This window comes from Gorilla gorilla, chromosome 20, assembly GCF_029281585.2.
Source record: "Gorilla gorilla gorilla isolate KB3781 chromosome 20, NHGRI_mGorGor1-v2.1_pri, whole genome shotgun sequence".
Taxonomy (NCBI): domain Eukaryota; kingdom Metazoa; phylum Chordata; class Mammalia; order Primates; family Hominidae; genus Gorilla; species Gorilla gorilla.
Window position 1 is genome coordinate 18,836,351 of NC_073244.2, and position 22,820 is coordinate 18,859,170.

The window sequence follows — 22,820 nt, forward strand, 5'->3', positions numbered from 1 at the left end:
CTGTGGATTAAATGAGCATATTAGCCCTGTTCTGTAGGAGGAAATTGGGGCATAGAGTAGCAAAACTACTTTCCTGAACGCACACAATATTAAACTGCACCCCTGGGAACCCTGCCTTGCTGCTAATACCTGCCTTCTAGCCTAACTGCCACCCTCCCACCCCAGGGGCAGACAGGCAACCTTTCCAGCCTGGGGTGGGGCAGAGCTCACAGCAGGGACTCTGCACTCTGCACGTAGCTCAGGCTCTCATTCTTGGTTCTGCTCTTAAGACTGGGTCTCCACCCTCTTCCCCATAAGACGACATTGGGCTGGGTTCCTTTCAGCTCGAGGAAGCCGTCTTAGGAACTAGGAACTGGGCCCTACACAGGGGCCTCAGCCCCGAGCTTCACATAACTTATCTCCTACAAATTTTACCACGTGCATGGTGATCTGGGTTTGCAGTCCCATTTTACTGCTGAAGAGACCCAGAGACGATCACAGCTCTTAAACGGCATTTGAACCCAGGCTGGCTGGTGACAAAATGTGGGCTTTGCCTTGCATGGCCAGATTTCTGGATGTAGGGCATCCTGGGATTTGCAAGGGACAAACGGCATACCCTACCCCTCCGAAACCGCCTTGAGCGCAAGCAGGAAAAGAGCAGCCACTGAGTATGTGATAAGACCGCCACCGTGTGGCGAAGATGAGCAACCACAGGGTCAGTTTCCCAAGCCTGAGCCTGAAGAAGGAAGGGGGTTGCAGGGGAGGACGAAAGGACAGAGCACACCAACACAGACTCACACCTTTCCCTAATACTTTATTGGTCACCTCTAGGCCTGTGTGCGGCTGGGTGGGCTTGGGGGAGGGCATCACTATTCAGCTCCTAGGTGGAGGCATGAGAAGGCCTTGGCCTAGCCCTCCAGGGTCCCATACTGTGGAGTTTGGAGGGGCAGGTCTGGCCTTTCCTGGGTCAGCACAGGGCACCCAGGTGGGGGCACAGGTGGACACCCAGCACAGGCACCTAGGCAGGGGCACAAGCTCACTATCCGTTAGCCAGCCTAATTGTGTTTGGAGAAATATTCCTTGCTGTCATCCACGTTGGGCTTAATCGTGTCACTGCCAGGCTTCCAGCCAGCGGGACAAACTGTGGGAAGACACAAGGATGCACATGAAGGCTACAGCCCCAGGTTCAAGGTGAAGCAAAGCAAGGGCCTGTGTTGCAGAAGAAAATGCTGGAAGCAAGTGGTCCAGGCCCAGGAATGTGGATATTAAGATAAGCCCTCCAAGCCCAGTTCAGTATTTTTTTTTTCTTTTTTTGAGACAGAGTCTTGCTCTGTTGCCCAGGCTGAAGTACAGTAGCATGATCTGAGCTCATGCAACCTCTCCCTCCTGGGTTCAAGCGATTCTCATGCCCCAGACTCCCAAGTAGCTGGAATTACAGGGGTGCACCACCACGCCTGGCTAATTTTTGTATTTTTGGTAGAGACCATGTTAGTCACGCTTGTCTCGAACTCCTGACCTCAAGTCATCTGCCTGTCTTGGCCTCCCAAAGTGCTGGGATTACAGGTGTGAGCCACCATGCCTAGCCAAGTTCAGTATTTTCTCTTTTTCTTTTCTTCTTTTTTCTTTCTTTCTTTTTTTTTTTTTTTTTTTTGAGACAGAGTCCTGCTCTGTTGCCCAGGCTGGAGTGCAATGGCGTGATCTCGGTTCACTGCAACCTCTGCCTCCCGGGTTCAAGTGATTCTCCTGCCTTAGCCTCCTGAGTAGCTGGGACTACAAGTGCCCGCCACCACACCCTGCTAAGTTTTTGGTACTTTTAGCAGAGACACGGTTTCACCATATTGGTCAGGCTGATCTTGAACTCCTGACTTCAGGTGATCCACCCACCTTGGCCTCCCAAAGTGCTAGGATTACAGGCGTGAGCCACTGCACCTGGCCAAGTTCAGTATTTTCTAGCTGGTGTTTTTCCTACTCTTAATTCTTCAATTTCTTTTTGCCACCCAGCTCTCCTTTTTCTTCTTTTTTTCTTTTCTTTTTTTTTTAAGATGGAGTCTTGCTCTGTTGCCCAGGCTGGAGTGCAGTGGCGCGATCTCTGCTCACTGCAAGCTCCGCCTCCCAGGTTCACGCCATTCTCCTACCTCAGCCTCCAGAGTAGCTGGGACTACAGGCGCCCGCCACCACGCCGGACTAATTTTTTTGTATTTTTAGTAGAGACAGGGTTTCACCGCGTTAGCTAGGATGGTCTCGATCTCCTGACCTCCTGATCCGCCCGCCTCAGCCTCCCAAAGTGCTGGAATTACAGGCGTGAGCCACCGCGCCCGGCCTCTTTTTTTTTTTTTTTTTTTTTTGAGACGGAGTTTCGCTTCACTCGTTGCCCAGGCTGGAGTGCAATGGCGCGATCTCAGCTCACTGCAACCTCCGCCTCTCAGCTTCAAACGATTCTCTTGCCTCAGCCTCCCAAGTAGCTGGGATTACAGGCATGCACCACCAGGCTGGGCTAATTTTGTATTTTTAGTAGAGACGGGGTTTCTCCATGTCGGTCAAGCTAGTCTCGAACTCCCGACCTCAGGTGATCCACCCGCCTAGGCCTCCCAAAATGCTGGGATTACAGGTGTGAGCCACTGCATCTGGCCTCTTTTTTTTTTTTTTTTTTTTTTTAACCAATACCCCATCTCTTAAAAAAAAAAAAAAAAAAAGAGATGGGGTATTGCTATGTTGCCTAGGCTTGACTCAAATTCCTGGGCCTAAGCAATCTTCTGCCTCACTCTCCAGAGTAGGTGGAACTACAGGCATGAGACACAGCATCTACAGGCATGAGACACAGCATCTTCCTGTCTTTTTGGCTCCTTTAATCCCGTCTTTGTCCCTCTGCCCCACCCCTACAGGTTTTTTTGTTGTTGTTGTTTTTTGAGATGGAGTCTCACACTGGCGCCCAGGCTGGAGTGCAGTGGTGCGATCTCGGCTTACTGCAACCTCCTCCCGGGTTCAAGGGAGTCTCCTGCCTCAGCCTCCCAAGTAGCTGGGATTACAGGCACCCGCCACCGCACCCAGATAATTTTTTTGTATTTTTAGCAGAGACGGGGTTTCACTATGTTGGCCAGGCTGGTCTCAAACTCCTGACCTCATGATCTGCCCGCCTCGGCCTCCCAAAGTGCTGGGATTACAGGCGTGAGCCACCACGCTCGGCCTGTTTGTTTTTTTGAGACAGGGTCTTGCTGTGTCACCCAGGCTGGAGTGCAGTGGTGCGATCACAGCTTACTGCAGCCTTGACCTCCCAGGCTCAAGTGATCCTCCAGCCTCAGCCTCCTGAGTAGCTGGGACTATAGGCATGCTTCACAAACCAAGCTAATTTTTTTTTTTTTTTTTGAGACTGAGTTTTGCTCTGTTGCCCAAGCTGGAGTACAACGGTGCGATCTCAGCTCACTGCAACCTCTGCCTCCTGGGTTCAAGCGAACTCCTGCCTCAGTCTCTCAAGTAGCTGGGATTACAAGTGTGCACCACCACGCCCAGCTAATTTTTTGTGTTCTTAGTGGAGACGGGGTTTCACCATGTTGGTCAGGCTGGTCTCGAACTCCTGACCTCAGGTGATCCACCTGCCACAGCTTCCCAAAGTGCTGGCATTACAACCATGAGCCACTGAGCCCGGCCCCTTTGTCCACCTTGGTTGAATGTCAGGCGTTATTTGTCTCCTACCACATTAGAAACATCCTGCAGACAAAGCCCTGAGCTGAATCTTCTTTGGGGGCCCTAACACCCATCTGGACAGGTAAGAGGACAGGCAGTGAATGTTTGCATGAGTGACGGAGGTGCTCAGTATGTACCCATGTGTCATGTGTGTATCTGCTCACCTTCCCCATGCTCGTCTGTGTACTGGAAGGCCTGGACCAGCCGCAGAGCCTCATCCACGGAGCGTCCCACAGGCAAATCATTAACAGTGATCTGGCGAAGGACACCCTTGCCATCGATGATAAAGAGGCCCCTGAAGACATCAGGGTTCCCAGTGAGGAGCTGGTAGCTCCCACTGCCAGAGACAAGGAAGGGACTACCAACCACCCGCTGCTAGCCACAGGGCTGGGGGCAGAGAAGACATTGTACAGGAGTGGTCCCAGCATCACAGGAAAGGGGGGCAGGGTGCTCCCTGAGCCGGGCTGAGGGTCCCACAGTACCTGTAGGCAATGCCCTCATCTGTTTTCAGCACGCCGTAATCCTCAGACAAGCGTCTGGTCACGTCAGCAAGCAGGGGGATGTTCAGGGGGCCCAAGCCTCCCTCTTTCCGGGGGGTGTTGATCCTGGGAGTAGGGGAGACAGAGTTGGGGCCTCAAGATGCCTGGCACAGCAGGGTCCTCACCCTGTGGGCCCAATGTGATAAGCACTGGAGGCCGGAGATAAGGGGCTTTAGAGTAGGCTGCTGGGAGCCTCACCCACCCCACCCTGGGTTGGGTGCAAGGACTCTATCCCCACAGCTGGGAAGACTGAGTTTGAGAGGCACAGCTCCAGCTAAGTGGCTTCACATGTGCTTGTAACTTGCAGCATCACCCAGCAGAGAGCCCGTGTTAAGAGTCCCCATCCTCCTCTAGCTGTGTCATGGGGTACAGCCCTTCACTTCGGTGAACTGGAGTTTCCATCTTTATGAAATAGGGCAGCACAGCCTCCCTCCTGGGAACTAAGTAGATAGAGTAGAGTTGCATCTGAGTTGCATCTGCAACTCTATATGCCAGGCAACTAGTTGTCAAATGCTAATTACTGTCATCATCCTTAAAGACTTGGGCGGCAATGTTTCCATTATTTTCACGATGGGGAAACGCAGGTTCCAGAGGTTGAGCAATGGCCACGAAGCCACACAGCTGGGACCCGAGGGTGTGAGCTTAGCTGCAACCTCCCTCTTTGGCCCCTGCTCATACCAAGCCAGGTGGGTGAACTGAGAGTCCACCGAGACGCCCAGCACTTCACAGCCCAGTTTGCGGAAGTCCTCGGCACGGTTGCTGAACGCGATGATCTCGGTGGGGCACACAAAAGTGAAGTCCAGAGGGTAGAAAAAGAGGACCACGTACTTCCCTGGGGAGGAGGGACACAGAGGAGTTAGGGCCCAGCTTCTCTCATGCACGGCCCCGCTTCTACCTGGGCCCCCTCCGGGCGGCGCTCACCTTTGTAGTCCGACAGCTTCACCTCTTTGAAGGCGCCATCAACCACCGCTGTGGCCTTGAAGTCAGGGGCTGGCTTTCCGATGCGCGCGTTACCGGAGGCCATGACTGAAAGCTGAGACCCCCGCCCGGTCAGTGCGCCCGGGAAGACACTTCGTCCTCCCAACCCAAGGTCGCGCTGCGTGCTGGGCCCTGTAACTGAGTCAGCACGGCGGAGGCGACAGCACTAACCCTCACCCTCCCGGGTACCCGGTCTACGAGGCCCGGAGGCTGCCGGAGACCCGCTCTCCTGACCAGAACACGAGTGACCCAGCCACTGCCACCAGCACCCCACTAGCGAGTCGGCCGGAGGGCGGTGTCGCAAGCCCCCAGCCCAGAAGGAGACAGTGAGGACCGCACGAGCAGGGGGCGGGGAGTCGGGCGATCCGGCCTGCGCTGCAAGGCTGTGGCCTCGGTTTCCCCCGCAAGGACAAAGGAGGCCACTATAGCGGATGGAAAGCAAAGGCGGCCAGCACTAAAGTCAGCATCGGGCCAAAGCAGCCTGAAGGGGGTCCTCCCGCCAGGTGCACTCCGGGTGTTCATACCTGCGTGGGCAAAGGCTAGACGCACGGACGATCACACGCGTGGACCCGCGTTCTCAGCGCCAAGTGAGCCCTGGGCCGCGAAGCCTTTTATGCCCGGCCCGAACCAAGACGTGCACTGCGCGGGGGAGGGAGCGGACGAGCGGAGCGGTCGGGTCCACTGCGCCCGCAGGTGCGGGGGAGCGTGCGGCCGGGTCCATGCGCCTGCGGGCGGCGGGGGGAGACGCGTTGCCTTCGGCCGGGACCACTGCACCTGCCCGCGTGGGTAATGCGCCCGCCGCAGACTCCGCGCACGACTCCGCTTGGGAGCGCGCTGGGGGCCGTTGGAGTCCAGCATGTCCCGGACCCCGGCGGCGCTGCTGCTGGCGCCTCTGCTACTCCTGCAGCTGGCGACCCCTGCCCTGGTCTACCAGGACTATCAGTACTTAGGGCAGCAGGGCGAAGGTGACACCTGGGAGCAGCTGAGGCTGCAGCATCTAAAGGGTAACCTCAGGCGGCGGGGATGACGGTGCCCAAAGGCTCCCCGTTGCCCTACTTCTCCTGCTGGCTGCAAAGGGACCTTCCTCCGCAGGCTGCAAATCTCCACCCAGCTCCGCACTGGAGGCGTCGCCTTGGGCTGGTTACTTTTCTCTAAGGCTCGGTTTACTCTTGGATATATTGAAATAGATACTGCTTTTAAAGCAGCTCCCAGGGGAAGAGGGGGTGTGGGCAGGACACTGAAGCTGTCACTCGGGGATAGGTGCCAGGAAGGGCAGAGACAGAGAAAGAAGGGGGCGGGCAAGCTTGGGAAATCAGAGAGGGTCCGATTGCAGAAGACCCGTGACCAGTGCAGCGAGAACGACAAGCGAAGGTCCCAAATGGAAAGATTTGGGGAAAGAATGTCCAAGGAAGAGGGAATAGCAAATGCCAAGGTGAAAAGTCCTGAAGGAGAAATGGAAAGAGGTCGGTGAGGTGTGGCAGAGTCATGGGTGTGGGAGGGTAGGAGGTGTCAGACCTTGGTGAGCGGTGAGTTGGGATAAGATCGGAGTTGGGATAAGATCTGTCTCATAGGGGAAAGGGGCAGATTCAGTAAAGAGCCCTTTAAAGTGATCACAGTGGCCGGCGCAGTAGCTCACGCCTATAATCCTAGCACTTTGGGAGGCTGAGGTGGGAGGATCCCTTGGCCTCGGAGACCAGACCAGCCTGGCCCACACAGCAAGACTCCATCTCTACAAAAAATATTTTAAAATTAGCCTGACTTGATGGCCCAGCACTTTGGGAGGCCGAGGCGGGAGGACTACTTGAGCCCAGGAGTTCAAGACCAGCCTGGGCAACATGGAGAGACCCCCTACTCTACAAAAATAAATAAATAAATAAAAATAAAAAATAAATTAGCCTGCCATGGTGGCATGCGCCTGTAGTCCCAGCTACTCAAGAGGCTGATACAGGAGGACCATTTGTGCCAAGGAGTTTGAAGCTGCAGTGAGCCATGATTATACCCTTGCATTCCAACCTGGGTAACAGAGCAAGATCTTGTCTCAAAATAAATAAATTAAATAAATAAACAAACTGATCATAATAAATTGGTTTGTACATGCTAGCACAGCACCGGGAGATTTACTTACCTTCATTATGTCAATTATGCCATTTATCACTTGACAGCCCTGCTGTCAGGTGGCATTGTGCCATCTAGGTAGGGACATGGTCACACCCCTGAAGACAGAAGTCAGCTTCAAATGGCGGGCACCAAGGATGTTGTAGGACACTCACAACTGGGCAGGCTGGCACAGCCTGGAAGTGTCAGGTTGTAATTCCTCTGGGCCACTTACCCCGTATATGAGCTTGGAAGGTTGGCTTGCTGTCTCTGGGTCTTGGTTTCCCCACCTGAGATTCGTGGAAATATTAAATGAGGCCAGGCATGGTGGCTGGCTCACACCTGTAATCCCAGCACTTTGGGAGGCTGAGATGGGAGTATCACTTGAGCCCAGGAGTTCCAGACCAGCCTGGGCAACATGGTGAAACACCGTCTCTGCAAAAAATACAAAAAATTAGCCAGGCACAGTGGCATGTGCCTGTAGTCCCAGCTACTTGGGAGGCCGAGGTAGGAGGATTGTTTGAGCCCAGGAGGTTGAGCGCCACTGCACTCCAGCCTGGTCGACAGAGCGAGATCCTGTCTCAAAAAAAAAAAAAAAAAAAAGCTTAAATGAGATAATCTGTGGCAGGGTGTCTGGCATAGAGGCAGAGTCTAGCGAATATGTGCTTCTCTTATTCGTTAGTATCTTTATCTTTCTCCCTCTCTGGGGGAGGGGATTGGGAGTAGGCCCCCTCCACTAGGTCTTCACCTCTGCCCTCCTTCTCTAGAAGTCGAGGACTCAATCCTTGGCCCGTGGGGAAAGTGGCGGTGTCTCTGCGACCTGGGCAAGCAGGAGCGCAGCCGCGAGGTAGTGGGCACAGCGCCGGGCCCGGTTTTCATGGACCCGGAGAACCTGATCCAGTTACGGCCCTGCCGGCAGCGGGATTGTCCATCCTGCAAGCCCTTCGACTGCGACTGGAGGCTCTGAGCCCGGGTGAGAGAGCAGGGCCGGGGCAAGTTGCGGGGCCCAGGGTGGGCGCGGAGGGAGGATGTGCGGTGAGGGGCGGGTATGAAGCGAGTTTGGGGAAGGGAGAACTGGGGCTCCAAGTCTTGAGTGACTTGAGGCTGATTTGGTTAGGGGGAAGCTGAGTTAGGAGCCGTGAGCCCCGCTGATATCTAGGGAGAAAAGGAGAAAAGTGGAGGGGGCGCCGGGCGCCGGGGCTCACGCCTGTAATTCCAGTATTTTGGAGGCTGAGGCAGGCGGATCTCTTGAGTCCTGGAGTTCAAGATTAGTCTGGGCAATATCGTTGAGATCACCTCTCCATAAAAATTTTTAAAATTAGGCCGGGCGCGGTGGCTCACGCCCGCAATCCCAGCACTTTGGGAGGCCAAGGCAGGCGGATCACAAGGTCAGGAGATCGAGACCATCCTGGCTAACACGGTGAAATCCCGTCTCTACTAAAAATATAAAAAATTAGCTGGGCGCGGTGGCGGGCGCCTGTAGTCCCAGCTACTCGGGAGGCTGAGGCAGGAGAATGGCGTGAACCCGGGAGGCGGAGCCTGCAGTGAGCCGAGATCGCGCCACTGCACTCCAGCCTGGGCGACAGAGCGAGACTCTGTCTCAAAAAAAACCAAACAAACAAACAAACAAAAAAAAACATTTAAATTAGACGAGCGTGGCGGCACATGCCTGTGGTCCCAGCTACTCGGTAGGATGGGGAGGAAGGATCGCTTGAGCCTGGGAGGCAAAGGTTACAGTAAGCCGAGATCGCTACACTGCTATCCAGCCTGGGCAACAGAGTAACATCCTGTCTCAAAAAAAAAAAGAAAAAAAAAGTGGAGGGGGAGGCGCAGAGGAGTAAAAGGAGATAAAGAGACAATGAAGTAGGACCCTGAGGAAGGGGCATGAGCCTGGTAAGGGGCGGGAACCCACAGGCAGAGGACATGAGCCCCAGTGAGCCCAGGGAATAGAAGTGGTGGATGCCAGGCACTGTGGCTGGCTCAGGCTTGTAATCCCAACATTTTGGGAGGCTGAGGCGACCGGATCGCTTGAGCCCAGGAGTCTGAAGCCAGCCTGGGCAACATAATGAGACCCCGTCTCTACAAAAAATACCAAAAATAGTCGGGCATGGTGGTGTGGTGTGCACCTGTAGTCCAGCTGCTTGGGAGACTGAGGTGGGAGGATCGCGTCAGCCCAGGAGGTGGAGGTTGCAGTGAGCCAAGATCGCGCCACTGCACTCCAGCCTGGACAACAGAGACAGACCCTGTCTAAAAAAAAAAAGGCCGGGTGCGGTGGCTCACGCCTGCAATCCCAGCACTTTGGGAGGCCGAGGCGGGCGGATCACAAGGTCAGGAAATCGAGACCAACCTGGCTAACACGGTGAAACCCCATCTCTACTAAAAAGTACAAAAAATTAGCCGGGTGTGGTGGCGGGCGCCTGTAGTCCCAGCTACTCGGGAGACTGAGGCAGGAGAATGGCGTGAACCCGGGAGGCGGAGCTTGCAGTGAGCGGAGATGGCGCCATTGCACTCCAGCCTGGGCGACAAGAGCGAGACTCTGTCTCAAAAAAAAAAAAAAGTGGGTCGAGGGGTGGGGGTGGGGACATTCATTCTAAGTTGGGAGGAATGAGCTTTTATAGGGAGCAGAGACCCTGAGCAGGAGTCCACTGAGGTCTGTGATCTCCAACGGGGGTGGGGAAGGCTTGGCCTGAATGAGACAGAGGTTAGGAAGCACAGATCTTGCACGGAGTGGAGGTTGGCCGAAGGGAGCAACCAAGAGAGGGAGTTTGGGGACTCCAAATCCAAAAGCCTGGGTTTAGTGGAAGCGGGGCTACCTGGCCCAGGGGACTTAGAATGTGTACAGAAGCAGGGACCGCAAGTACAGGGCCTGAATCCAAGTGGAAGTTGGGGACCCAGTGATGCGGTGACCCGTGTCCTGGGAGTGGGGTGATATTTGACTCTCTAGTTCCCCGTTAGGCTGGGTCTTCGAAGCTACATCTCAGTTTCCCTCTTATTTCCCCCTCTTCCCACCGGGCAACGCAGGCGGGGCCCCAGAGACCGTGAAGCAGAGCTTGCAAAGTGACCCCGTCCACCGAATTCCCCAAGCTGAGTGTTCGGCCATAGCCCTTCGGGACTACAATTCCCAGGAGGGCGCACGGCAGCGACGTCGGCGTCGGCTGCGTAAGCGTCCACGGCGGCGGGAGCGCCAGGGGCGTGTTCTGCCCGCGGATTGGCCGGAAGCAGGCGCCGCTTCGAGGCCCGCGGAAAACGCGCGCCGAGACCCGCTCCTGCGGTACTAGTTCTTGCAGCTGGTGGCGGCGGCTGAGGCGGCATGGATCTCAGCGAGCTGGAGAGAGACAATACGGGCCGCTGTCGCCTGAGTTCGCCTGTGCCCGCGGTGTGCCGCAAGGAGCCTTGCGTCCTGGGCGTCGATGAGGCGGGCAGGGGCCCCGTGCTGGGTGCGCCCCTAGGGCCAGGGAGGGGAGGGGCGTGGTACGGAGGATGCGGGAAACGGGAGTCGGGATTGCACCGCACCAGGGGAGGGGATGTGGTCGTGGTGATGGCACCTAAAGAAGCAGTGATGATAGAACAGGGATGAATGGCAACTTTCACGGGCTCAGTGATTGGACCCCGGCTGCCAGAAAACTGACACCCCTTCTCCCCAGGCCCCATGGTCTACGCCATCTGTTATTGTCCCCTGTCTCGCCTGGCCGATCTGGAGGCGCTGAAAGTGGCAGGTGAGCCCGAGGTGTGCGTCTGGGGAAGGCATTCCTGGGTATGTGCAGGGGCAGGTGAGAACTGAAAGGGGAGGGCAGGAACTGGGAGAACCAGCTGTTCCCGTTCTCTTCCAAACCTCCTCCCAGACTCAAAGACCCTATTGGAGAGCGAGCGGGAAAGGCTGTTTGCGAAAATGGAGGACACGGACTTTGTCGGCTGGGCGCTGGATGTGCTGTCTCCAAACCTCATCTCTACCAGCATGCTTGGGCGGTGAGGGGTCCCCGGGAGGGGCAGCCAGCATGGGCTGACCAAGCTTTGTTCCTAGAATGAGATTAACTGGGCTCTGTTCCCCACCACAGGGTCAAATACAACCTGAACTCCCTGTCACATGATACAGCCACTGGGCTTATACAGTATGCATTGGACCAGGGCGTGAACGTCACCCAGGTGAGTTAACTGTAAGTTGTCCCCATTTGGTCATCTCAGGATAAAATGGGGACAAAACAGGAGTTCGAGACTGCAGTGAGCCATGATCATGCCACAGCACTCCATCCTGGGTGACAAAGGAAGCCCCCCAACTCAAAAATGGAGGCAGGGCGCAGTGGCTCACGCCTATAATCGCAGCACTTTGGGAAGCCGCGGCGGGTAGATCACCGGAGGTCAAGAGTTCGAGACCAGCCTGACCAACATGGTGAAACCCCGTCTCTACTAAAAATACAAAAATTAGCTGGACGTGGTGGCAGGCGCCTGTAATCCTAGCTACTCAGGAGGCTGAGGCAGGAGAATCGCTTGAACCCAGGAGGCAGAAGTTGCAGTGAGCCAAGATTGTGCCATTGCACTCCAACCCGGGCAACAGAGCAAGACCCTGTCTCAAAAAAATAAAAAATAAACTAAAAATGGGAGGCCAGGCGTAGTGGCTCACGGCTGTAATCCCAGCGCTTCAGGAGGCTGAGGCAGGCAGATCACCTGAGGTTAGGAGTTGAAGACCATCCTGGCCAACATGGTGAAACCCCGTCTCTACTGAAAATACAAAAAATTAGCCCAGCATGGTGGCGGGTGCCTGTAATCCCACCTATTGGTGAGGCCGAGGCAGGAGAATTGCTCGAACCCAGGAGGCGGAGGTTGCAGTGAGGTGAGATCGCGCCATTGCACTCCAGCCTGGGGGACAGAGCGAAAAATAAAAATAAAATAAAAAATAAATGTGGGCAAAAATGTGCAGTGTGCAGATTCAGCATCAGATACGTCTGGAGTGCCTCAGGTATATTCATTGCTACTGTTGATTTCGTGCTCCTGTTTCTGCCCTAAATGTGTGCCACACTGAGGACCACAGTGTAGCCCCTAGTCCCATCTCCATCTAATCTCTCCCTCATCCTAAAGGCTCAGTCTCCAGAACAAATCCCACATGTGTCTACCTGCCACCTCTGTCCTAGCCCAGGACACCCCCCACTCCCTGGACACCTGCTGAGTGTCGTCTTCCGTCCCTCACCCTCCTATCCCCTCCAATCTGTTCCCCATGCAGCAACAGAAGGTAGTCTTTTTGAAATGCACATCTTGACATTTAGTTTTCCGATCACAGTGGAAATTAAATCAGGAAAATTCACAGTCGAGTGGGGCAGAATTACATTAAATTACCAGAGAAAAACATAAATCAGCATTGCCTCGAATGCTCTCAATGAAAGAACGGACCGTTCTGAGAGAATAACAAGGCAAAATAACCTCGACGTAGGAATTGTATGCTGGGTGTGGTGGCTCACGCCTGTAATCCCAGCACTTTGGGAAGATGAGGTGAGCAAATTGGTTGAGGCCAGGAGTTCCAGCCCAGCCTGGGCAACATAGCGAGACTCCATCTCCACAAAAAGAAGAAGAAAGAAAGGAATTATAGCAAGGTAGACCTTGCTGAGGAGGGACCTGAGGACCGGCCCAAATGCAGAGCTGGCGATACAGTAACTGGCGTAGACAGACAAGGGCCCTACCCGTAGGGGTTCAGGGCCTAGCCTGGGCAGAAAGATGGTCAGCTGGAGATTGGGTGCAGTGGCTCACGCCTGTAATCCCAGCACTTTGGGAGGCCGAGGCGGGCGAATCATCAGGTCAGGAGTTTGAGACCAGCCTGACCAACATGGTGAAACCCCGTCTCTACTAAAAATAAAAACAATAAAAATAAAACATGAAAGATGGTCAGCTGGTAAACAAAAAATAAAGGTTGTTTCTGAAAACACTACTGCTGTGGAGATACCACTTTCCCCCAGCAGCTCTTGGACCCTCTCTTCGGTGCTGCAGCCAAAGGCCCCCATGTATGGGCCCAGCATCATGAACCTGGTCCCAGCTCAGGGCCTTTGTACTGGCTGTTCTCACACCTAGAGCCCTCTTCCCCAGATCTCTGCACAGTTCACTTCCTCACCTCCTTCAAGCCTTTATTCACCACTACACCTAGCTAACTTTATTTTTTGTAGAAACAGGGTCTCCATATGTTGCCCAGGTTGGTCTTGACCACCTGCCCTCAAGCGATCCTCCCACTTTGGCTTCCTAAAGTGTTGGGATTACAGGCTTGTGCTAACGCACTCTACCAATTTTTTTCTAGTGTTTTCTGCCACCTCAGTTCCTAGAGCAGTATGTGGCATGCAGTAGGTGCTAAATAAGTTAGAGTAAAAGCAGCGTGATTAGAGAAAGCCTCTTCAGGAGGTGAGTTTTTTCTTTGTTTTATTTTATTGTATTTATTTTATGTTTTTATAAAGATGGGGTCTCACTGTGTTGCCAAGCCTGGCCTCAAACTCCCAGGATCAAGCGATCCTCCCATCTCAGCCTCCCAAAGTGCTGGGATCACAGGCCTGAACAACTTTGCCTGGCCTAGGAGGAGATGTTTGAGTTGAAATCCCTGATTGATCCATCCTGGGGACGTGCTGGAGAAGAGGATTCTGGGTAGCAGGAAGAACGTGCCAGGGCTGTGAGGCTAGAGCATTGGTACAGTTGTTTGTTCAATTAATATGTGTCTGTTGCTGTGGCAGGTATTCGTGGACACCGTAGGGATGCCAGAGACATACCAGGCGCGGCTGCAGCAAAGTTTTCCCGGGATTGAGGTGACGGTCAAGGCCAAAGCAGATGCCCTCTACCCGGTGGTTAGTGCTGCCAGCATCTGTGCCAAGGTCAGTACCCTACTAGCCATGGCTGGCTTCCACCATCCCACTATATAGGGGCCAGGCATGGCCACCAAAGGGAAGGAGGGAGATTCCAGGTGCCTGTCTTGCCCACAGGTGGCCCGGGACCAGGCCGTGAAGAAATGGCAGTTCGTGGAGAAACTGCAGGACTCGGATACTGATTATGGCTCAGGCTACCCCAATGGTGAGCAGACACGTGACCATGGTACTAATGTTGAAATGGCCAGGGCTGAGCACACTTCTGAGGTTTTCTTTTTTTCCTTTCTGTCATTTATCATTTTATTTTGCTTATTTTTTGTTTTTACTTGTTATTTTTGTTTATTTTTTGAGACGGAGTTTTGCTCTTGTTGCCCAGGCTGGAGTGTAATGGTGCGATCTCGGCTCACCGCAACCTCCACCTCCTGGCTTCAAGCGATTCTCTTGCCTCAGCCTCGCGAGTAGTTGGGATTACAGGCATGTGCCACCACACGCAGCTAATTTTGTGTTTTTAGTAGAGACGAGTTTTCTCCATGTTGGTCAGGCTGGTCTTGAACTCCTGACCTCAGGTGATCTGCCCGGCTCAGCCTCCCAAAGTGCTGGGATTACAGGCGTGAGCCACCACCCCTGGCCCTTTTTTTCTTCTTTTTTTAAAGAGATGGGGTCTCCCTATGTTGCCCAGCCTGGTCTTGAATTCCTGGGCTTAAGTGATCCTCCTGCCTTGGACTCCCAAATAGCTAGGATTGCAGGTGTGAACTACCGTGCCTGGCTGGAGGTTTTCTAAATTGCTCTGGTCACCCTACTCCACAGTGAAAGAGGCCAAGTGTTAGACAGTGGTGCCATTTGTTTATGGCCACACAGCCAGTGAGTGATGGAGCTGGATTCCAGGCCATAGGATTGCTGCTGTCTTCCCTGCTTCCCACTTTGCTGTCTTTCTGGAGCCCCAGTGATGGACTGAGACCCAAGGTGGGCATTTGTCCCTTTGTTAAGGGGAAGGGGACCAGGCGTGGTGGCTCATGCCTGTAATCCCAGCACTTTGGGAAGCTGAGGTAGGAGAACCGCTTGAGTCCTCGAGTTCAAGACCAGCCTGGGCAACATAGCGAGACCCCCATCTCTATAAAAAATTTAAAAAATTAGCCGGTTATAGTGGTGCCCACCTGTAGTCCCAGCTACTCTGGAGGAGGAGGCTAAGGTGGGTGGGTTGCTTGAGCCCAGGAGTTGGAGGCTGCAGTGAGCTATGATTATGCCACTGCACTCTAGCCTTGGTGACAAGATGAGATCTTGTGTCAAAAAAAAAAATAATGTTAGCTGGGCGTGGTGGCTCACACCTGTAATCCCAGGACTTTGGGAGGCTGAGGCAGGTGGATCCTTTGAGGTCAGGAGTTCTAGACCAGGCTGACCAACATGGTGAAACCCCATCTCTACTAAAAATACAAAATTATCTGGACGTGGTGGCACACACCCGTAATCCCAGCGACTCGGGAGGCTGAGGCAGGAGAATTACTTAAACCTGGGAGGTGGAGGTTGCAGTGAGCCGAGATCGCATAATTGCACTCCAGCCTGGGAAATGAGCAAAACTCCATCTCAAAATAATAATAATAATAATAATAATAATAATAATATTTAATGACAGGCTGGGCCAGGTGGCTCATGCCCGTAATCCTAGCATTTTAAGAGACAGAGGCCGGTAGATCATGTGAACTCAGGAATTCACGACCAGCCTGGGCAATATGACAAGACCCCATCTCTACAAAAAATACAAAAATTAGGTGTGGTGGTGCGCACCTGTAGTCCCAGCTACTTGGGAGGCTGAGGTGAGAGGATGGCTTGAGCCTGGGAGGCAGAGGTTGCATTGAGCTGTGATAATGTCACTGCACTCCAGCCTGGGTAATAGAGCGAGACCCTGTCTCAAAAAAATAAAAAGGCTGGGTGTGGTGTTCACACCTGTAATCCCAGCACTTTGGGAGGCTGAGGTGGGTGGATCACGTGAGGTCAGGAGTTTGAGACCAGCCTGCCTGTCCAATATGGTGAAACCCCGTCTCTACTAAAAATACAAAAGTTAGCCAGGTATGGTGGTGGGTGGCTGTAGTCCCAGCTACTTGGGAGGCTGAGGCAGGAGAATCGCTTGAACCTGGGAGGCGGAGGTTGCAGTGAGCTGAGATCGCACCATTGCACTACAGCCTGGGTGACAGAGCAAGACTCCATTTCAAAAAATAAATAAATAAAATAAAAATGTTTAATGACTTGTTCTTGGAGGTCAAGGAGATGTCTCAGAGGCAGTCTCCCTGCACTGCCCTTTTAGCAGCTCTTGGCCAGGTAAAGGTCCTGTGGCAAGAAGGTGCTTCAGACCATAGGAGGTGCCCCAGGTACTCAGGAGGAAGCCTTAGAAGAGCGGCAAGGAGGCCGGGCGCGGTGGCTCATGCCTGTAATCCCAGCACTTTGGGAGGCCGAGGTGGGTAGATCACGAGGTCAAGCAATTGAGACCATCCTGGCCAACATGGTGAAACTTCGTCACTACTAAAAACACAAAATTTAGCTGGGCGTGGTGGCATGCGCCTGTAGTCCCAGCTATTTGGGAGGCTGAGGCGGGAGAATCGCTTGAATCCGGGAGGTGGAGGTTGCAGTGAGCTGAGATCGCGCCACTGCACTCCAGCCTGGCTACAGAGTGAGACTCCATCTCAAAGAAAAAAAAAAGAGTGGCAGGGAGCTTGAATGTTATGGTGCAACTTGGACTGTCACCATTGCCCACCCTACCCCAGATCCCAAGACAAAAGCGTGGTTGAAGGAGCACGTGGAGCCTGTGTTTGGCTTCCCCCAGTTTGTCCGGTTCAGCTGGCGCACAGCCCAGACCATCCTGGAGAAAGAGGCGGAAGATGTTATATGGTGGGTGTCATGGATGTCCTGGGGGTGCTATAGGGAAGGAAGGAGGGAGGCCAGCGTTTAGCCCTGCCTGAGAGGGTTGCTCCCTGTGTAAGTGGTCACTGTCATCACCTCTCTCCCACAGGGAGGACTCAGCATCCGAGGATCAGGAGGGACTCAGGAAGATCACATCCTACTTCCTCAATGAAGGGTCCCAAGCCCGTCCCCGTTCTTCCCACCGATATTTCCTGGAACGCGGCCTGGAGTCAGCAACCAGCCTCTAGCGGCTGCCTCTACGCGCTCTACCTGCTTCCCCATCCCAGACATTAAAATTGTTTAAGGAGAACCACACGTAGGGGATGTACTTTTGGGACAGAAGCAAGGTGGGAGTGTGCTCTGCAGCCAGGTCCAGCTACTTCCTTTTGGAACCTTAAACAGAATGGGTGTTGGTTGATTAATTTTATTTGGTTTGATTTTTTTTCATTTTAAAATTTTATTTATTTTATTTTATTTTATTTTTTTGAGAGACGAAGTCTCACTCTGTCACCCAGGCTGGAGTAGAATGGGGCAATCTCGGCTCACTGCAACCTCTGCCTTCCAGGTTCAAGCGATTCTCCTGCCTCAATTTCCCAAGCAGCTGGGACTATAGGCGTATGCCATGCCCAACTAATTTTTTTTTTTTTTGAGACACAGTCTCCTGTTGCCCAGGCTGGAGTACCATGGCACAATCTTGGCTCCCTGCAACCTCCACCTCCCTGGTTCAAGCAATTCTCCTGCCTCAGCCTCCTGAGTAGCTGGGATTACAGGTGCACGCCACCACACCCGGCTAATTTTCTTTTCTTTTCTTTCTTTCTTTTTTTTTTTTATTTGAGACGGAGTCTCACTTTGTCACCAGGCTGGAGTGCAGTGATGCAGTTTTGGCTCACTGCAACCTCTGCCTCCTGGGTTCAAGCGATTCTCCTGCCTCAGTCTCCCACATAGCTATGACTACAGGCATGCGCCACCACACTCAGCTAATTTTTGTATTTTTAGTAGAGACGGGGTTTCACCATGTTGGCCAGACTGGTCTTAAACTGCTGACCTCAGGCAATCTGCCCGCCTTGGCCTCTCAAAGTGCTGGGATTACAGGTGTGAGCCACTGCGCCTGGCCTAATTTTTGTATTTTTTAGTAGAGACAAGGTTTCACTATATGTTAGTCAGGCTGTTCTCTACCTCCTGACCTCAGGTGATCTGCCCGCCTCAGCCTCTCAAAGTGCTGGGATTACCGGTGTGAGCCACTGCACCGACCTTTTTTTAGTTATATTTTTAATTTTTAAAAATTTTTAAATTTTCTTTCTTGAGACGGAGTCTCGCTCTGTCACCCAGGCTGGAGTGCATTGGCGCAATCTTAGCTCACTGTAACCTCTGCCTCCCAGGTTCAAATGATTCTCCTGCCTCAGCCTCCCAAGTAGCTGGGACTACAGGTGCGTGCCACCAGGCCTGGCTAATTTTTTGTATTTTTAGTAGAAACAGGGTTTCACCGTGTTAGCCATGATGGTCTCAATCTTCTGACCTTGTGATCCGTCTGCTTCAGCCTCCCAAAGTGCTGGGATTACAGGCGTGAGCCACCATGCATTGCCTATTTTTATTTAAAAAATTTTTTGAGACAGAATCTCACTCTGTCACCCAGGCTGGAGTGCACTGGTGAGATCTCAGCTCAGTGCAACCTCCGCCTCCTGGGTTCAAGCGATTCTCCCACCTTAACCTCCTGAGTAGCTGAGGTTCCAGGCACATGCCACGATGCCCAACTAATTTTTGTATTTTTTTGTAGAGATGAGGTTTCATCATGTTGCCCAGGCTGGTCTTGTAGTCCTGGGTTCAAGTGATCTGCCCGCTGTGACCTCTCAATGTGTGAGCCACCATACCTGGCTGATTAATATGTAAAATACATGATGTGGCTGGGCACAGGGGCTCATACATGTAATCCTAGTGCTTTGGAAGGCTGAGTCAGGAGGATCTCGACCAGTCTGGACAACATAGGGTAACAAGAGCGAAACTCTGTCTCAAAAAAAAAAAAATGCTGGGCTGCATGGGGGAAGATAAGAAAAAATAAAGAAAGGTCACGAACCAAACAAAAATCTTGGCGGGCAGGGTGCCGTGTGGCTGCAGTCCCAGCTTTTCTGGAGGTTGAGGTAGGCTCCAGCATGGGCGACAGAGCAAGACCATGTCTCAAAAAAAAAAAAGCGTATCTGCGCATTAATGTTTGGAACAAGCTGCATTCTCTCCAGAAGGACCTAGAAGGCACAGATAAGCCCACCACTGATTTGGGGCAGGTTGGGATGGAAGCTTCTCAAATGTTCTCCCTTCTTTCTTTGGCTCTGTTTTTGTTGGTTTTGTTTTGAGACAGAGTCTCGTTCTGTCACCCAAGCTGGAGTGCAGTGGCACAGTCTTAAGTCACTGCAACCCCCACTTCCCAGGTTCAAGCAATTCTCCCACCTCAGCCTCCCGAGCAGCTGGGACTACACCATGCCCAGCTAGTTTTCGTATTTTTAATAGTGACAGGGTTTCACCATGTTGGCCAGGCTGGTCTTGAACCGCTGACCTCAAGTGACCCGCCTGCCTCGGTCTCCCAATGTGCTGGGATTATAAGTGTAAGCCACTGTACCCAGTCTGTTTTTGTTTTCTGAGACAGGGTCTCTGTCACCCAGACCAAAGTGTTGCCATGTGATCTTGGCTCAATGAAGCTTCGAATGCCTGGGCTCACAGGGTCCTCCCACCTCAGCCCTGTCAGTAAGTGGAACTATAAGTATGCCACCATGCACAGCCAATTAAAAAAAAATGGCTGGGCGCGGTGGCTCACGCCTGTAATCCCCCAGCACTTTGGGAGGCCGAGGTGGGTGGATCACGAGGTCAGGAGATCAAGACCATCCTGGCTAACACGGTGAAATCCCGTCTCTACTAAAAATACAAAAAAATTATCTGGGCGTGGTGGCGGGCGCCTGTAGTCCCAGCTACTTTGGAGGCTGAGGCAGAAGAATGGCATGAACCCGGGAGGCGGAGCTTGTAGTGAGTCAAGATAGCGCCACTGCTCTCCAGCCTGAGTGACAGAGCGAGACTCCGTCTCAAAAAAAAAAAAAAAAAAAATTTGGTAGAGACAGGATCGCCCTGTTGCCCAGATTGGTCTCTCAAATTCCTGAGCTCAAGCGATCCTCCCATCTCACCCTCCCAAAGTTCTTGGGATTACAGGCGTGGGCCACTGTGCCTGCCCTGCTCTCTTTTTTGAGACAGAGTCTTGCTTTGTTGCCCAGGCTGGAGTGCAGTGTTGCAGTCTTGACTTACTGTGCCCTCAAACTCCTGAGGTCAAGCGACCCTCCTGCCTCGGCCTTCAAGTAGCTAGCACTGCAGGCATGTATCACTATGCTCAGCTAAGTTTTTTATTTCATAGAGATGGGGCCTTCCTATGTGAGAGGAGGCCTAGCACTTTGGGAGTCCAACGGTATGTTGTGTTCTTGAGATGGGGTCTCACTCTGTCATCCAGGCTGGAGTGCAATGGCATAATCTTGGCTTACTGAAACCTCCACCTCCCGGGCTCCAGTGATTCTCCTGCCTCAGCCTCCCAAGTAGCTGGGATTACAGATGCGCACCTCCATGCCCACCTCGGCCTCCCAAGTGCTGGGATTACAAGCGTGAGCCACACGCCCAGCCCCCATACTGTTTTTTTGTTTGTTTGTTTGTTTTTCTTGAGATGGATTCTCACTCTGTCGCCCACGTCCCACATAGGAGGCTGTGGCAGGAGAATCGCTTGAACCCGGCTGGTGGAGGTTGCAGTGAGCCGAGATTGCGCCACTGTACTCCAGTCTGGGCGATAGTCAGAGACTCAGTCACAAAAAAAAAAAAAAATTTGGGCCTGGTATGGTGGCTCACGCCTGTAATCCCAGGACTTTGGGCGGCTGAGGCGGGCAGAACACCTGAGGTCAGGAGTTTGAGATCAGCCTGGCCAACATGGCAAAACCCCATCTCTACTAAAAATACAAAAATTAGCTGGACATGGTGGCAGATGCCTGTAATCCCAGCTTCTCAGGAGGCTGAGGCAGAAATGCTTGAACCTGGGAGGTGGAGGTTGCAATGAGCCAAGATCGTGCCATTGCGCTCCAACCTGGGCAACAGAGTGAGACTCCGTCTCAAAGAAAAAAAATTTTTTTTATAGAGATGGGGGTCTTGCTATGTTTCCCAGTTTGGTCTCAAACTCTGGGCCCAAAGGATCCTCCCACCATAGCCTCCCAAAGTGTCAAATTGTTGAGATTACAGGCATGAGACACAGTGCCCGGCCAAGTGTCCTAATTTCTTATTGTCATTGAATTAGAGCTCACAAATATGACCTCATTTTACTTTAATTACCCCTTTAAACACGCTCTTTCCAAACACAGTCACGTTTTGACATGCTGGGGGTTAGGACTTGAACATATGAATTGGAGGAGACCCATTCAACCCATAACAGAGCATTTCTCCACTCCATGCAAATTCTTTGTAGGACGCAGAAGCCAGCACTGCACCAGCCAGCCAGAATCCCAGAACTGCCCTTGGACAGTGGAGGCTAGAGTGCCCGGGAATGCATGATGGGGGACCCAGCTCTGATCTGGGGGTCTCAGAGCCTGAGGAACTGACTGGCAGAGGTCTGCGGGGTGAATGCGGTGGAATAAGTGACTGGAGGATGGAGGGGGTTCCAGGCATTGGGCACGTGTTGAGGCCTAGAAATGGGAGACCTGGCTTCAAGAAGGCCCGAGAGGCCAGGTGCCGTGGCTCACGCCTGTAATCCCAGCGCTTTGGGAGGCCGGGGTGGGTGGATCACGAGGTCAAGAGATGGAGACTATCCTGGCCAACATGGTGAAACCTCATCTCTACCAAAAATACAAAAATTAGCTGGGTGTGGTGGCGGGTGCCTGTAGTCCCAGCTACTCTGGAGGCTGAGGCAGGAGAATCACTTAAACATGGGAGGCGAAGGTTTCAGTGAGCCAAGATCATGCCACTGTACTCCAGCCTGGCGACAGAGGAAGACTCCGTCTCAAAAAAAAAAAAAAAAAAAAAAAGGCCCAAGAGGAGGGCAGTGAGAGTAGGCATTCGGGAGGAGGTGTGGTCTCCACCCAAGAGACACCCTCTATCCAACCCTCATCTTGTTGTTGTTACTATTTTGTTATTTGACTTAAAAGCTTATTTTTCTTTTTCTTTTGAGATGGAGACTCGCTCTTGCTCTGGCTGTGTTGCAGTGGCATCTCGGCTCACTGCAACCTCCACCACATGGGTTCAAGTGAGCACATCTGGCTCATTTTGTATTTCTTTTTTTTTTTTTTTGAGACTGAGGCTTGCTCTATCGCCCAGGCTAGAGTGCAATGGCCCAATCTTGGCTCACTGCAACCATTGTCTCCCTGGTTCAAGTGATTCTCCTGCCTCAGACTCCTGAGTAGCTGGGATTACAGGCACCGACCACCCCGCCCAGCTAATTTTTTCTCTTTTTTTTTTGAGATGGAATCTTGCTTTGTCTCCCAGGCTGCAGTACAGTGGTGTGATCTCGGCTCACTGCAACCTCCGCCTCCCGGGTTCAAGAAATTCTTCTGCCTCAGCCTCCCAAGTAGCTGGGACTACAGGCATGTGCCACCACGCCTGGCTAATTTTTTGTATTTTTAATAAAAAAGGGGTTTCCCCATGTTAGCCAGGATGGTCTCAATCTCCTGACGTCGTGATCTGCCCGCCTTGGCCTCCCAAAGTGCTGGGATTACAGGCGTGAGCCACTGTGCCCCGCCTTCTTTGACTTTTTGTAGACACCGGGGGGTGGGTCTTGAAGTCCTGAGCTCAAGTGGTCTCCTGCCTTGGCCTCCCCAAATGCTAGGAT

The 22,820-nt window shown here is 52.9% G+C and overlaps 3 protein-coding genes across 5 annotated transcripts; 2 read left to right on the top strand and 1 right to left on the bottom strand.

Annotated features, from left to right (window-relative positions):
• Positions 1–776: 776 nt before the first annotated feature.
• Positions 777–5,853, bottom strand: PRDX2 (peroxiredoxin 2). The gene is made up of 6 exons (XM_004060096.5): positions 5,702–5,853; positions 5,121–5,232; positions 4,878–5,031; positions 4,143–4,265; positions 3,825–3,955; positions 777–1,120 (listed from the first exon to the last, which is right to left on the bottom strand). The coding sequence occupies exons 2-6, from the start codon at positions 5,221–5,223 to the stop codon at positions 1,035–1,037; spliced, it is 597 nt and encodes a 198-aa protein (XP_004060144.1). The 5' UTR covers positions 5,224–5,232; positions 5,702–5,853; the 3' UTR covers positions 777–1,034.
• A 150-nt stretch (positions 5,854–6,003) lies between these two features.
• THSD8 (thrombospondin type 1 domain containing 8) lies at positions 6,004–8,238 on the top strand. The gene is made up of 2 exons (XM_031004382.3): positions 6,004–6,181; positions 8,039–8,238. Exons 1-2 carry the CDS (start codon positions 6,034–6,036, stop codon positions 8,236–8,238), a joined length of 348 nt encoding a protein of 115 aa, XP_030860242.1. The 5' UTR covers positions 6,004–6,033.
• A 2,192-nt stretch (positions 8,239–10,430) lies between these two features.
• Positions 10,431–22,020, top strand: RNASEH2A (ribonuclease H2 subunit A). 3 transcript variants are annotated; one of them, XM_004060094.4, is made up of 8 exons: positions 10,573–10,708; positions 10,916–10,987; positions 11,114–11,237; positions 11,327–11,414; positions 13,970–14,107; positions 14,216–14,303; positions 16,855–16,978; positions 17,100–17,305. In XM_004060094.4, the coding sequence occupies exons 1-8, from the start codon at positions 10,582–10,584 to the stop codon at positions 17,236–17,238; spliced, it is 900 nt and encodes a 299-aa protein (XP_004060142.1). In that variant the 5' UTR covers positions 10,573–10,581; the 3' UTR covers positions 17,239–17,305. The 3 variants fall into 3 exon arrangements, with proteins under 3 accessions (XP_018871045.1, XP_055227839.1, XP_004060142.1); XM_019015500.3 differs by lacking the exons at positions 16,855–16,978; positions 17,100–17,305 and adding an exon at positions 21,465–22,020 and having other exon boundaries at positions 10,431–10,708; XM_055371864.2 differs by lacking the exons at positions 16,855–16,978; positions 17,100–17,305 and adding an exon at positions 16,398–16,655 and having other exon boundaries at positions 10,431–10,708.
• The last annotated feature ends 800 nt before the right edge of the window (positions 22,021–22,820 follow it).